Source organism: Poecilia reticulata, linkage group LG5, assembly GCF_000633615.1.
Source record: "Poecilia reticulata strain Guanapo linkage group LG5, Guppy_female_1.0+MT, whole genome shotgun sequence".
Classification (NCBI taxonomy): Eukaryota; Metazoa; Chordata; class Actinopteri; order Cyprinodontiformes; family Poeciliidae; genus Poecilia; species Poecilia reticulata.
Window position 1 is genome coordinate 4,059,592 of NC_024335.1, and position 15,948 is coordinate 4,075,539.

At 38.3% G+C, this 15,948-nt stretch overlaps 1 protein-coding gene across 1 annotated transcript in view; it reads right to left on the bottom strand.

Annotated features, from left to right (window-relative positions):
* Positions 1-15,948, bottom strand: part of LOC103464568 (protein tyrosine phosphatase receptor type G) — a 138,929-nt gene that overhangs the window by 23,479 nt on the left and 99,502 nt on the right. The window contains exons 7-11 of the mRNA XM_008408750.2: positions 12,916-13,073; positions 10,037-10,229; positions 4,295-4,479; positions 805-913; positions 630-679 (exon numbers count right to left, since the gene is read on the bottom strand). Coding sequence (XP_008406972.1) covers positions 630-679; positions 805-913; positions 4,295-4,479; positions 10,037-10,229; positions 12,916-13,073 — 695 coding nt within the window. The remainder of the gene's footprint in view (positions 1-629; positions 680-804; positions 914-4,294; positions 4,480-10,036; positions 10,230-12,915; positions 13,074-15,948) is intronic.

The following is a 15,948-nucleotide window of genomic DNA, read 5'->3' on the forward strand; positions in this document are numbered from 1 at the left end:
GCTTATTGTAAGGGTATAAATACGAATGTTCAATCCGTATCAGTGGCAAATATTTCTGCATACAGTATTGGACACTCATTAAGCTGGGTATGTAAAGTATCAGTATATAAACAACATGAACACAAATAAAAGTCTGGAATTATAAAACTCTTAAATTATAAAATGACATTTTGTTGATGATGACATCTAAGGTGATGCTACTTGCTAAATATATCATTTTAAAATGTTGACATTTTTAAATAAAAAAAATAATATGTGAATAAAGCAAGACAAAATTACAGAAGTTGAAGAAAAAGCCAGACCAAAAAAAAAACCATTTCTAATTTGATTTGAACAGATGGAGGGATGGAGGGAAGAATGGATGGATGGTTAACTGAAATGGACGGATGGACAAAAGTTTGGATGGATGGAGGTGCACGGATGGATGAAAGTTCAATGGGTGGATGAATTGATGGATGGATGGAGGGATAGACAGATGGATAGATAGAATAAGTGGCTGGATGAATGAGACAATAGCACATTAAACAAAGTCTGGAAGTACAAATATTTCTCGCCAATCGAGACAGTGTTAAGATCCCAGCTTCTGACATGAATATCAATTTGCACTGGCATCTTTGGGCAAAACTCACCATCCCAGTCTTCACAATGCGAGATCCTTCAAAGATCCTTGTTGTATTTGCTAGAAAAGAAAGAAGAAAAGTTGAGAAGTTTAAAAAAAAAAAAAGAAATCACATGTTTGACTTAAAGAAAGTTCAAATCTAGCCAGCAGAGCGAGTGAAGCACTTCAGGGATTAAACTGCGAACCTCTGAACAGCAGCGTCTGGCTGAAGTCGCTGCGCAGGTCAAGCTGACACACGGCCTGCACCCTGAACAGGTACAGCAGGTCTGGCGACACGTTAGTAATGACCGCTTTCTGCAAAGGGACAAAACAAGAACACATTTGCAACAAGGAAAAAAGATTTTTTGAAGAAGTAGCTAAATTACATGTGAAAGAGTGGAATCTGACGCCTAAAGTGAAAATATATTATGCTAAGCTTCAATCATTTTTCTGTCTAATTTGATATTGTTCACAGATGGCTATAGTTACAATAAAATTGTCCACAAAAATTGGATGGGTGATTGCTTATGCTGTTGCAGAGCCAGTTCTTACTTCCTTTTTTTTCCCTTTTTTCTTTTTGTAGAATAATTCAGATTAAGTTTCCAGAGACAGAAAACAGAAAATTGAAATGGAAATGAAAGTGGGCACAATAAGAGACTGCCAGCTGAGAGAGAAGTGAACTAATATAATACTGCCACACAGCACTGCATGCACACAGTAATGATTCTTTTAATCACCTATTTGAAGCAAAGTTAGAACATAAACATATTGTCAATCAAAGATATATTTTTTTTGGGGGGGGGGATGACTTCTTAAATAAAAAAGTCTGCTTAGAAGAATAGCTAAAGTCAGAAACCAGCCTCAAAATCCTCCAGTCGTAGCGCCGTGTTGTTTTAACTCGCATAACAACCTTCAAATGTAAGCTTTAAGAACTGACTCTCCTTCATATCTCACGCCTACACAAGCTTCTCCACGGTATAGCGGCTCTAATAGAGAAGACTCTGCCATCTCGTGTTGTCTGACGAGGCCTCGAAAAACAGAGGATGAAGACCAAGACTGCGGAGATATGACGATTGTGCCAGACAACCTCGGGGCGCAGCGGGCTTGATGGAGAACTAAAAGGTCACTAAATGTTGCTGCAAATTGCCGGTGGTAGCGAGTAACCGGCAGAGGGAGATTTAAACTGAAATGTTTTCTATGTTCAAAATCAGCCGGAGCCATTCTTGTGGCAGGTTTCTGAATGTGTTGGCGAGCGAGACAGACTTCTGAGGGCGCACGAATCTGAGGGAAAGGAAATAAATATTAATCCATCTTTAGCTGAGCATAGCATTAACTTAATTTGTAAGGCCATCCTTGACAGCAAGAAGCCTTTTTGCATATTCATTTTAACTTAGTTGTCCATCACTTCTAAGCTTTAGTGACTAGATTCTAAGTTAAAGATCCCCGCTAGGCATTTTTTAAGACGCGCGGCATAAAGATGAGCAGCGTGGAAAAAAAAGCTGGGAGTAAAATCCTTTTTTGTCTCCTCAATAAATAGTTTAATTAACTGGTTTAAACATTTATTTTTAAATTACATCTCCCTCACTTCTCACCAAGAATCTATAAATATTCAAAACCTTTTCCCTTTTAGAATAGAAAACATGGACATGGTATAAGAAAAATCTCCAATGGATCCATTAAACCTGGAATCTGGATACTAATCAACAGATTTCCTGTAAACTTGTTTACAAAAAAATCCTCTTCCTTTAACAGAAAAAAAAAAGAAAAACAGATTATTAGTTTGTTGAAATGTTGCCCCATTCCTCCAGACATAGCTGTCGTAACTGAGTCAGCTTTGAAGGCTGTCTTGTTCAAACACACCTTTTCATCTGTGCCTGCCAATTTTCCATGGGACTGACATCATGGCTTAATGACGGCCAATCCAAAATATTGACTTTGATGTCCTTGAGCCACTGCGTAACTACATTTCTCTAATTTGGCAAATGTCGCTGCTCAATTTAACGACACGTGCCCGAGATTTAAACTTTCTGGCTGACAGGAGTATCTGCCGAAGAACATTGTGGTTCACAAAATGATCCATCAAAAACATATCAATGAAAAGTTGAGTGGAAGAAAAGTGCAGGGTGGAAAAACCTGCTAAGAACACAGAGATAAGACGTGTTGAGCCACTCCTGAACCAGAGAGAACATCATAAGTATCTGATTTAGAGTACAGAGAAAAAGTTCTCTTTTAAGATGAAAGCGAAGAAGAAAAAAGAATGAATTTTGTGTTTCATTTGGAAATGAAGGTCCTGCGTGGTTTCAACTATAAGGGATTATGGAGTGCCTTCCTTCAGATCATAACCTCTCTGCGCAGCGTTCCGTGCCAAAAAGGAGTCACAGAAGCGGGCAAGTGTGCAAGATGCCTCACCAGCTTCCAACCCGTGGCAATGGCAGCCGTGTATTTTGAAATGCATGACCAGTTTGGAGGTACCCGTGTCACCAGGGAGCCGATCCCACCATTCTGAACTAGTGGGTGCTTGTTTTGACCTGGCTCTGTTTATATCTAAAGAGGCAGTCATGCAAACTAAGGAGACAGCTGGGGGTCAGAAAGCCTTGAAGAAATGCACAGCTGGGTGTTTGATATTCAGAAATGGAAAGATGTATGACCGGAGAGAAGGCTATATTGTGTGAAAAAGAACATCCCAGTAGGTGCAGCTTCCAGCAGAGAGGAGATTTATTTCTGTAGACACAGCAAATGTCTTAGAGGAATGATACAGGAAGAACTAAAGAAATATCCCAATGTTTAAGGCAGCAGAGATGAGTTAAGTGATCAGTGGATCACAGATCTTAAAGACTACATTTGCTCTGCATTTGTTATTAAATGAAGTCTGTGGTGCGCTGCCTCTGAGGCCAGAAACCACTGCAAATGTGTATTTTTTTTCTTCCTCTTCTTCTTCTTCTTCTTCTTCTCATCGACCGTCCGCATTGGTAAAACAAAAGTGTAAAGACTGCTTTTGCTTGCACGGCTTTGGTTTGGATTAACTTTCTGACCCCGCTACACAGCGCCCGACTTCACAGTCCGCTTCAAAATGTCAATTAACGCCACAACAAAAAAACACAAACAAACCAAAACAACAATAACAATAACAACAGAGGACGGGACAAGCGTTGCATCTGGGTAAAGGCCACAAGGGCTTTTGTCAGCTCATTATACGTATATCAGTTGTGACGCGTCAACGTCTGCGACAGGCCAGTGTTTCTATTGTTAGACAGGTGAGTGACAGGGGAAGCGTCTGGGTCCTCATATCAAGCAACAGCCACATGCAGAGTTCATCACAACCTGTCTCCCCCTTTACACACTGCCACTGATCCGGCCAGCGTCTCATCCTGACAGATGCATCTGAGCCTCTGCACACAAATCAGAGCTGTTCGAGCAACAGCTACTGAAAAATAAGATAAAAGAAGTAAGAATAAAACTAAAAAAACAAAAAACAACTGAAATTGTGCTAATAACTTTTAAAAAAATAAATAAAGGAATGATTATATATATTATTGAAATAAATCCTATTAAATAATTGCAAAATAAAAAAAATACAACAATGCAAGCAATCACAATAATTCAAAAAAAAATATATATATATATATATATATACATATATATATATATATCAGAAATAAGTTAGAGAACAATTCAGTGATTTCTGATAACTCTTACCATGCTATGGTCTCCTGTCTTTATAAAAGTCTTTTCATCTGCTACGTCTCGTTTCACCCAGCTGTAGGAGACCATGTAGCCGCTGATGGGCGGGTGGTAGATGGTCAGGGGGCGTTCCCAGCTCACCATCAAGGCTGTCTCATTCAGCGGTTGGATCTTCATGCTGACTGGGGCACTGCTGCACACTGGTCCAGAATAAAAAGAAAAATATGAAAAGAAGTCAGCATTAAAGGGGCCCAAAAAAAAGAAGAATGGGAAAGAAAACACAAATAGATAAACAAAACAAATAAACATTAGCATGAATACTTTAGCAAAATGAGTTTGGTGAAGGGACTGAGAATCTTGACTATTTTAAAAGAGAAACCTCTAAATAATTATAATTAAAAAAACATTCTATTTGCTATACTGTGGTCAAAACCAGTCTCCAAAATGTACATTATGAGTCCTAACTTTGTTATGTATTTCATACATTTCAGATGCAAAAGCTCCTACAGTTTTAATACAAACATACAGAGTAAACCTACTTTCGATTCTTTCCTCATTTGGATGTTGCTCTGAATAGGTCAAAGCATTTTGCGTGAGAAGAATGAAGAAAAAAAAAAGAAGCAAGCATTATTCCTCCTCAAGGTGGCAGTGTAGGCTGCAGCATGGACATTGACACGAGCCTCCATCAGTATGAGCAAGGGACAATCTGGACAAGCCTCTCTGCACATCAGGGCAGTAGCAATCAGAAACTGGTGTCAAATGACTATGTGCTCTTAGAGTTTCTGCCAAATTGAAATTGTCACCACAATTTTCCCCATTTGCACAGTGAGACTGAGACGCAAATTATGCACCATGACATGTGAGAGATGAGAAGAAAGAAAGACAGGGAGGGAAGGGAATCAGTCAAAGGCACACAGGGGAGAAGAAAAAAAAAAACAAGAGGAAGAAAATCTCAGGGTGTTGATTAGGTGTGACAGGTGCGAAATGCATCATAACCTGTTGGATGTTCGTTGTCAGGTTCAGTAGCTCAAGAACAATAATTTAATAGCAGCTGAATATGTCACTATGGTTTTGGAGGCTGAATCATTACTGTCCTGAAAAATCACCTCTCTTTTTACAATTAACACCAGAGTATTAATAACTCTCTGGAAAGCTTTTCATCAGCTCCCGCTTTGCATTTTAAAATATATTGCCGCGTTGCCTGCATCTGGGAAACAAAAAGAAAAAAACCATAAAAAAATTAAAAATTCAACTTGTGTTGAATTTATCAGTAAACGCGACAGCAACGGATTAATTTTAAACCTCACTGATCCACTGACATCACTCATTTTCTGATTCCAGGAACTGTTGCCGAAGATCTATTGAGGCTAAATATGATTAGCATAAAGTAGTCAGCATAAGGAACCAAAAATGTAAATCTTTTATCAGAGTGAGTATTACAAAAATGCAAATGACATCATACCATTCATGTGTGAATTTATGCAATGCATACTCTAACCTCACACAAAAAAATAATCTCTAAAGCTTCGATCTCCTCCTGCAACACCACTCAGAGCAGAGAAGAGCAGAGCGTGAATCTTTCTCCTGGCAGCATTTACAATGAGGAGGATGAAATGACTGTTGTCAACAATGCTGCTCGACGGCGTATCGCTTCTGAAAACTGTACGATATGTTTCAAAGCAGACCGTGAGCAGACGCGGGAATGATGCGGGGGAACATGAACTTATCTGAAAACGCGAAGAAAGGGACACATCTGACTTAAACACACACTAGCATTTTTCTAAACTTTGCAGCGAAATCATCTAAGGGATAAACACCAACACAGTAACTACAGCACCTGTTTTATGATAATATGAAGCTCTTGCTGAAGAGACAACTTTAGTCTGAACTGCCTGTTTGAGTCATTTTTTTATTTATTTTTTTTAAATACAAAACAAAATACAAAACATGCTTTGGTTTTAAAAGCTCTGAAGTCAGAATTTGCTGCTTCTCTTCACCTAAATCTCTTTGGGAGCCAACAAAGACAACGCATCTAATGGCAAGACGCTCAACCTTGGAGTCTTTTAAATTGTGCTTGGCATTTTCCACTATATCAGACATTTTTTTTAGTCAGTCAGGAGATGGAAAGAACAACAAACAAAGTGACTCATGCTAAAAATAAAAGCATCTACTTTGACAAAAACAACTTTTCTCTAAATCTGATATTGTTGCAAAAAAACAACAACAAGGCTTTATACTTAAAAATTGTAGCAACGACCACCTCTAAATTCTGACCTTTCATGGAAATCTTTACTCTCCTGCCTACATCAGCGATGCCAGGTGGGCCACATGATCAAGTCTATGAATTTTTAGTTCACCTGTTAGGTCGACTTTCTCAAAACAATTTTTCCGAGCTTCCAAGCTCCTGTTGAACTGTTTTGCTTATATAAAAATCAGCCATTGTGACTTTGTCTAATGTTGATATTCTGCTTCACTCAACCTTAAGGAAGTCTACATTTGTATCACAACATTTCCTCCCACATCAGCTCATAACATCAAAATCCACTTCTAATTGGCTGAGCAGTCCCCCATGACGACTCCTCTCTAAGACACCTCAGACGAAATTCAAAAGAAAAAAGTTTTCACCATCAAAGACCGAAGCTAGTCACACAGCCTGATCAGCCTTAATGGACTGCGGTTGTGATAATGCTTGTTTTGATTGTGGCACAAAGTAAGTGGTCTGACTTTAACTTCTTTCCAAGTCTGCTAATCAGTTTCAAACCCAAAGTAAAGAATCTCCAGGATATTCTAAAATCTGTAGTGGAAAAGAAACCCATACCACTGATCTATACTAAACCAAAACTCATGGCTGGAAGCAGCCACTATCTTATTGGCTGCCATCAAAAGCAGATTGTCCTTGTGGTTTTGGAGGTTTTTGCTTGCCATGTTTGTTTTCCCCCTCTTAACTTATTCTCTTAGATTAAAATAAGTCTGAATTACACCATTAAAATAACCTCCTTCTATTTTAGAAACAGTACTGATCTTTTGATTAATGTTAATACACAAAGTGTATCTTAGACCTGAAAATGATTGTTTCTCCTGTAGATTAGTGGTCAATGTCCTTGTTATTTTCTTTAGTTTTTAATTAATTCACGATAGTCTTGAGCCTTTGTAACATTAAGATGTAGATATTTTTCCCTGAACTCTTTAAGATAAGTTTGCATGTTGGTTCTTTCAATATATGTTTATCCTAAAAATATAGCAACTTTCCTGATTGTCTTTGTTTCATACTAGCTGTAAATGTGGAATTAAATTTCTTACGTTTTTGGTTTCTGTCGCACTTAAATGATTGAGATCACCAGACTTAATAATCTAAATGAACAAAAAACAAGAATTCACCTACATAAATAGAACATATCTGGCAATATAAAATAAGGTAAAATGTCTCAAAAGCAACACGTAAATAAATGCAGGAATGTGTGAGGAAGTCATTGGGAATCCAGGAAGATCGCTGTGAAAGTTTCTCAGGAATGGTCAGAGAGCAAAAATCTCTTAAAGGGCTCATGGACCACTTACCACTGCAGGCCTCAATTGTATCAGTTGGGGTAAATTTTCTTGAGCCAACAATAGGAAAGAGACTGAACAAAAATGGCATCCAGTAGGAGAAATCCAAGTCTGAAACCACTGCTTAGCAAGCACAACATAAGACCTGCCTGTCTCACATTTAGCAAAAAAAAAAAAGAAAAGAAAAAAGTGAGAATTATGCCTTTGACTATAAAATCCTATAGGAGATGTCTGGCAGTGCATTTGCTACTTTAAGCACAAATTCACTTTTGTTATGCAGCAAATCAATAATCCACAGTACACCAACAAGTCCTAAAAATTGCTTGCAAAATGAAGGCTTAGAAGTGGCCTAATTCAAGTCCATACCAAAGTCTGAGATGCTGTGTTATGGCATTAAAAAGACCGTCCCCTCCAATGTGAGTAAAAAAAAAAAAAACAATAAAAAATCTGCAAAGAAGAATAGGACAAAAATATTTAACATGAATGTAAAAAAAAAATACCAGAATGTTTGAAAGGAATAGCTGCCTCCAATGGCGGCATAATGTTAATTTGATTCAATATCCATTCAGAAAGTGGACATGACCCTCATACTGTTTAAAACGACAAGCCACCATTTACTACATAAACAACATAGAATATTCCACTCATCACAACCTCAAGAGACAGCACTCCTAAAGAAAGAAAAGACTCTTTTACACCTCAGAATGCCAAGAGAGTTTTACATCTGAGACCAGAGAAACACGACTGGTCGACGGACAAAACAGAATATAACTAAAGAGAAAAGAGAAGAAGAGAAAATGCGAGATATGCTGGCCCACATTCATCCTGCCGAGTGACATAACACCACAAAAGCAATTTCACAACTTAATTTGTATGGGTCTATTTTAGCAATGCCACATATTAATGATGATTGCTGATCGGCCCTTTTAGAGTGCTCCAACTTCATCACAAGCATTCCCAATCAATTCTCCCCACCAGACACCAACAACACCAATTTAGGGAGCAGCAGCCTTTCTCATTAGTCTCTTCAGTCCCTGCACTCTCTGTTAAAGTAAGCGCAGCAAGACGATCGCATAAAAGAACAAAAGACAAACAAAAATACTCTGATCAGGGCTCGGGTGCGGTAGGTACTTTGTATGTTCTTTCATGCGTTATGTCAGGTGTACCCCAAAAAGCAACTTCTAGTCATGATGAAATGTGTTCAAGCAGCAACTTCTACAGTATATGAGTGAAGCAAAATTAATTCCCAAAAATGTTAAGATGCTAATGTTAGTGTTATAAGCTAAAAAACGCTAGCAAAAATTTACTACTCAGTATCTGATTTTGAGAAGCTACACAATGTTCTTAAAATGACAAAGGAGATTTTTTTTTTTCCATTACATTTTCTCATTTAACAGCAAAAACACCACCTGAAGGAAACGTTTACGTTTAGTTTAGGCATGTTGTAAATCAAATTCTTTGAATAAAAAAATAAACTCTTTAAAGTACCTCTGATACTTTTTGTATTTTGTATGAAATACTTTAAAATAAACTAGCTGTGGTGTTAGTGCTATTTTTAGCTAGTCGACATTTGGGGGCCAGTCCGGGATTTACCGTAAAAACACGTAGTAGAAGATTTGTCTATTCATTTTGTGGAATACATATCCCAAATGAATCTTAATCATAAATAGCTTGCAAGCTGTTTCTGATTAAATAAAGAACCAAAAAAATGAAACGACCAAAACTGTGAGCAGTTGACTTACGTGTGCTTCTTAACTTACTTGAAAAATGAAATTTAACTTGTTTATATGGAAGAACTTTTTCTTTGCTGGAGTGTTAAAAACTTCTGCCTTTTTCCTTCTGTTTCCATTTTCTAAACTTTTCTAGAGTAATGCATCAAAGTGCTCATTAAACAAAACAGAGGGACCCATTATTAATGTTACCATGAGCTCTCATAAATTTGCATTAATTTTTAATGAAATTTAATTGGAACTTTTAAACTGCTGCTGAAACAACAAATTAAGGAGGACACAAATAAAGTTTACTGGATAAGTATGTTTCCTTGTTACAAAGGAAACATTTCCAATTTCTTTACTGCCATCTGCAGATAATGGCAAAGGCAAATCAGTGTGAAACACGTAACAGACAATTTGCAGTGTTCTAAAAAATTATAATGTATGAAATAAATAAATAAATAAATAAATAAACGCTTTTGAGACATAAAACAAATCTTACCTCTAGAAGCCTCTGTGCTGTGTGGGCTTCCTAATATCTCAGTCAAATCTTTCTGCCATGCATCTTTCACAGCCGACTTGAAAATCTTCCTATTATTCAGGTCCTGCAGCGGCCTGAAGTTGTTTGTCAGGTACTCGACAGACTTGACGTGGTCCTGTTGTTCCGTAGTGAAGATGGAGCAAAAAGCATCCAGCTGAATGGAGAGAAATGTAGAATAGCTATCAAGGAAAATTTAAGAGCCACTGTTCGTGTGTGCGCGCGTGTGTGTGTGTGTGTTTGCTGTGTGTGAGTGAGTCAATGTTCACATGAATGTGTTAAATATAATATATCATGCAGCACTGCATTTGTAGTCACTTGCCAGTAGCTGAATGTTCACAAGTGGAGAGTAGTATTTGCAAGAAACATTTACACCACAGGCAGCAGCAGGCACAGACTTCAATCATCACCCTGGCTACCTGCTGGGCTGTAACTTCTCAATGGGGCAAATTTGTGGCCATTGATTGCCAAGAATGATCTCCTGCCGTGTGCTGTAATGACTACACATTACAGATACTGTGGAATCAATGTGTCCTATGGGTGCTTGGAGAAATGAATTACAGGTTCATAAAGGACTATCTGTGAGCGTCACAAACATTGTAGAGGTGGTCAATAATCTTGCAGCAGAAGTCATTTTTGAACAAAAGATTTGTCCTCATGCAAGTTCATAGAAATTCCACTGAGCCCTGCAAATTTCTGTGGAACAGAATGCACTGGAGAATATGCAGCTGGGTAACCCAGGAATTGTATGTATAAAAGATGCTGCAAAGCACTGTAGAAGGGAGGGGATCAGCAGAAAATAAAAAAAAGAAGGAAGCACAGGGCGTGATTTGGCATATATTATCTCTCAAAATCATAAACAGCAATAACAGCTGGAGGTAAAATGTTTTAAAGAACACAGGCAAGTGCTGCAAAATGCAGCATTTTTTATGATCACACACTGGGTGGATACTGTAGGAACACAAATTATGTAAATTGATTAACTTAAACAACCAAGATTGCATGATGACTTGCTTCAGTGTGACACAATATTATATATATAGCAGACAATTTCAGTAAAACAGGTATTTGATGCATTTTCTCAGTAAATATGTTTTTGTTGGGGCTATGGAAATGAAATTCACACCAGATTTTGGTAACAAATGCAGTAATCTTCATGTACAAAGAAATAAAACAGTCTGTAAATTGAGTGAACTGTAACAAAGTTTATTGACACAGGAATAAGCAATGAACACTGAATGAAGAAAACAGAAAAAAGTCATACTGAGTCAAGAAAATGTCTGAAATCTGTCAGAATTTAGAAAGCAACCCTGATATATATATGGAAAATTAATTTTAGCTGCTTTAGTCCTAATTAATGGCCTATAAAAAGATTTCTCATTACCAAGATACAAGAAGCCTCTTGTGATGGATAAAAGCAAAAAGCTCTCTCAAGACCTCGGGTACAGGCATATTTCTAAACTTATAAATATTCCAGTGAGCGAAATCCACAAACGGAGAGAAAACAACCTGGCCACAACCAGGTGTGCCTCACTGGATTTCTGGTTGAGAAGTAGAAAAAAAATGTGAAGAATCATCCAAGAGCCAAACACAACTCACCAATAGCTTAAAATACTTAAAGAGCATTGTTAAAATTTGCTGCAGAACACTTGGACAGGTCACAGAAAGAGCAAAATTAAACTCTCTAAATATAAATGAACACTCTACGGTTGGGGGAGTGTCACAGTCAGGGATACCTTACCCAAGACAATGTGTAAAATCATACTAAGACCAAGATTTTAAGGGAAGGGAGGCAAAACCAATTCAAGTCCATTTTAAGTCTCTGCTGTAAGCAAATGTTTGCTTGCTAACTGGTGTCGCTCGTGCGTCTTATTTTTTAGTCCGGTGCATTTTAGGTGGACCCAAATTTGCATGTCAGGATGTAGGGGGCATTGAGGCCAGTGTTGGAGTTTCAATGAACAAAACTCTGTCAGATGCATTTGATTGCAGACAGGACTTTCAGACTAAATTGCAGCAAAAAAAGTGAAGGTCCTTTGGTGACGCACATCTAAAACTTCGAGAAGAGAATACGGTCTTACAACTTTCTTCTCCACATATCTAAAGGGAGACAATGATCCAAAAAAAATATAGCCTTGGAAACTCTCAACTGATTTCAGAAAAATGAAAATGAAGCTGCAGGAATGGGCCAGTCAAGCACTCGTCTTGAATCCAAAGTTAAAACAACTGGAGACTGTATAAAAATCGGCCATAAAACATTTAATATTTGTGAAAAAGAATGGGTCAAATGTCATACCCGAGTAAAACATGCAGCAACCTTCTGCGTACAAGAGATAATCTAAACCTGGCATTTCCAAATGAGGATTTTCTGTTGAGTATTAAATAAACTGCAGCAGCCATTGGAATATTTATATTTTTAATAACTTTATAAACTATTTAGACTTTTTTTTGTATTGTGTGGATTACATCAGCTGTTACCAAAATCTGGTTTAAATTTTATGTCCATAGGCCAGTAGATACATTAACAGTGAAAAACCAATACTGTGTTCTCAATACTTATTTTCCCTGCTATATAAGAGTAGGTGCTGTCAAATGCCAGTAATTGGCTGAACCGTCCTGTTTAATCATGCGCTGCATAGGCAGTCATGGTTTTATATGCAAAGGAGCTGGAGAGAAATGTGCAAAAGGGACTAAGGAGGTGAGGCACATGAGGGAAAATTGCTTGTGCGTTCACAGTGGTGGACTGCAACTGATCCACAAATGGGATCTTAGTGTGTGAGGCGAATACAGCAGTCGAGGTGTGTGGAGGTGTGTGTGTGTGTGTGTGTGAGTGGACTTTCACGCACCTGTGAGTGGGACAGATACACGGGCCTGGAGAAGATGATCCACTCCACTACTTTGCTGCAGGGCGGAGTGGTCAAAGAGCCGGTGTATCGGTAATAACTGTCCACCGACGAAGGCAGCAGATCCCTCAAGATGAATGACCTGAGGTTGGTCTCCTTTTCTGGGTGAGGCATGGGATTAAAATTTGTTAGTACACAGATCTTTAAAGCTTGGTTTTCTGCACGTGGCCCCATTTCACCCTCCTTGTGGCGTTTTTACAGCTTTCCTGAAACCTCCTCTCATGGAAGGGCAGTAGTTAAAAGCCTCAGTACTTGTTATCACCCAGGCCAGATCTTTGTAGTGAGATGGGCTGAGAGAGGCGCAAAAGCAGGGAAGTCTGATAAGATGGCCAACCCTGACAGCTGATCTGTGGCTGGGTGGCAGTGCGCGCTGCTCCATGTAACAACTGTGGCTGGGCCACAGGGATTAAGACAGATCATTATGATTAGCAGATTTGTTCATGTTGTGTGATTAAAACCTGGCAAAGCTGAGCAGAAAAAACACAAACAAATGAAAAAAAACATGTAGAGGAAAATGTCTTTATCTCCTGTAAATATGCTGTGTGGGTTATGGAAGTTGGTTTGTTTTTTCCTAGAATTACGATGACAGGATCCTAAACAAAGGTGAATTTACATCAAATCCAATCTCTCACTGCCTATGGCCTTATCTTTAAAGAAACAGAGGTTCAGGGTGTGGTTTTCATTCAAACAACAGACGCACGGGAAGCTTCGCCCCTTTGCCCCATCTGTACTCTGAGTCAAACTCAGTATGCACGGCCTTTCTTCTCCCTGTCTTCAGACGGTGTACGTGCCCTATCGCTCCTGGGCCGCCGAGATGCTGATGGATGGATGACTGTGGGATAACGAGCTAGTGGAAAAGCAACCATCCTAACAGGGGAGAAGGCGAAGAGCATTTAGCAGCTAGCAGGAAGGGAGTCCAAAAAGCTGCAACATCCATGCCAAGCTCTTTGTCAGCTGGGGAAATGGGATTCTGTGGTGCTAGAACAAACATCTGTGTATGTGCACAGCACAGACTCGTGCCAGGCAGGCTTTGGCTCGGGAGGTAGAGCAGGTTGTCCACCAATATTCAGGGCTCACTGCTCAGTCTCTGACCCTTCCAAATAGCATTATGTCCATGAGCAAGAAAATGAACCCAAAGACGCTCCTAAAAGCACAAGCCCTTTACAGACAGGCAGTTATTATATATCTGTAAATGGGTAAATGAAAATGTAAAATCCTTTCAATGATGGAAAGAGTGGGAAAATGTAATAAAAGTAGAGGTTATGTTTAAAAAGCATGCTTGTTATGTATTTAAGAAGCAACTGATGTATAGTATCTTGTTTTTTTTAAAGCTACAGAACAAGCATGGGCCGGTAGTTGGTGTTAAGGTGTTAATACCTGTAAATTCTGCACAAGCTGAATTTTAACAGTTACCATAGTTAACAGTCACAAAGAGACAAACATTGAGGATTAGCAATCCATGAAAAGAGGGATTTTTGACGGTGTATACGAAAATAGTGCATCCATATATGAGGAATATAAATTATGAGGCACATATTTTTGTTTTTCTGTTGTTTGTCAACAATATTTAGACATGAAATGTTTTTCCCCTTAAGGAACATTTGGCGGTGGCTTTTTGTCCAAACATGGTGCAACATTGCGCTGTGTTTAGGACCAGCCCCGCAGCCGTACAGCGGACAGTCCTGGTAATTATTCATATTGGCTTATTTAGTTGCATCTTCCTATGAAGAGAAAGCCAACAAATCAGTCACTACATCATACTTTACATTATTATTTTAAATATTTCTGTAAATACAGTGATACTTTTACTCATATCTAATCCATAATTTAGATATGTAGCTCATGATCCACTGCTCCACATTGAATGTGTTGCTCAAAAAAAGGAAATGTGTGAGTAACATCTCTCTTAGTAAGGCAACTGCAGCTGGTAAGCTGCCTGAGAGAGACATATCTGTCAAGCAGGTAGTTCATCTACTGTACCAACTAATATCACTGTGCTTTTCTTGTGTTATTTTACACATAGCAGAATTAAAAAAGGTGTAATTTACAGGCAATAAGCCCTTAAAAACTGTCAGTATTTATATGTTGTATAATTTCAGCAGCTGTCGGAATAATTGCCTTTTTTTTTTTGTAAAATACAAGCAGTTTGATGGTGTTATAGATTTTTGTGTTAATGGTATTTTCACTTATAGTTACCGTAGTCATGTTCCACCACATTCTTATTACAATACCAAAGAGGGCCTTCAGTTTTCTTTATTGCATTTACTTCAATTTGAAGTGACCTATTTTATCCTATTTTATTTTCCTGGGGCTAATAAAACATGTGGTGATAGTCTCTAGAGATGAGAGGCATTTAACCAAGAATATATTTTTTTTCTATATCAAGTAGCACACATGTTCCTGCAAGTCCAAAACCAAATGTCCATCTCCTTTCAAATTTTAATCAGAATCAGCTGCGTGAAGCCGCTATGAGAGTAAAAAAATAAAATAAAATTGCAATACGCTTCCTAACATCATCTTGTGTGAGTGTACTGTAATGCTTGCGAAATCACTGCCACCATCAGGTCTTAAAGGAGCCAAACATTGAGCCTCAATTTGCAGTAAATATGCATACAGTGATTTCAGCCCAGCAGCAGTAACTTTATGGAATGAGCAATGTCATTAAGACTCGTGCCACAGCACATAACAAAGAACATTAATAGTTAAAAGCAAGTATGAGGCTTTGCAACTGCCACAGTCCATGAGAGGACATAAAAGACAGAAACTGGAGGTGGGGGGGTCTAAATGAGGTTCAGATGTAATTAATAGTTCTGTGTTTATGAGTGAAACACTGTGGAGGTCTCCTCCTGCAGAGTTTTCCTACCAAGGGATAAGCAGTATCTTGCAAATTTATTCTGCTTTGGAAGTTACATTAGTTTATTTATTTATTTATTTTTTTTGGTGGCAAGACTAATTTAGAAAATATATATTCTTTAA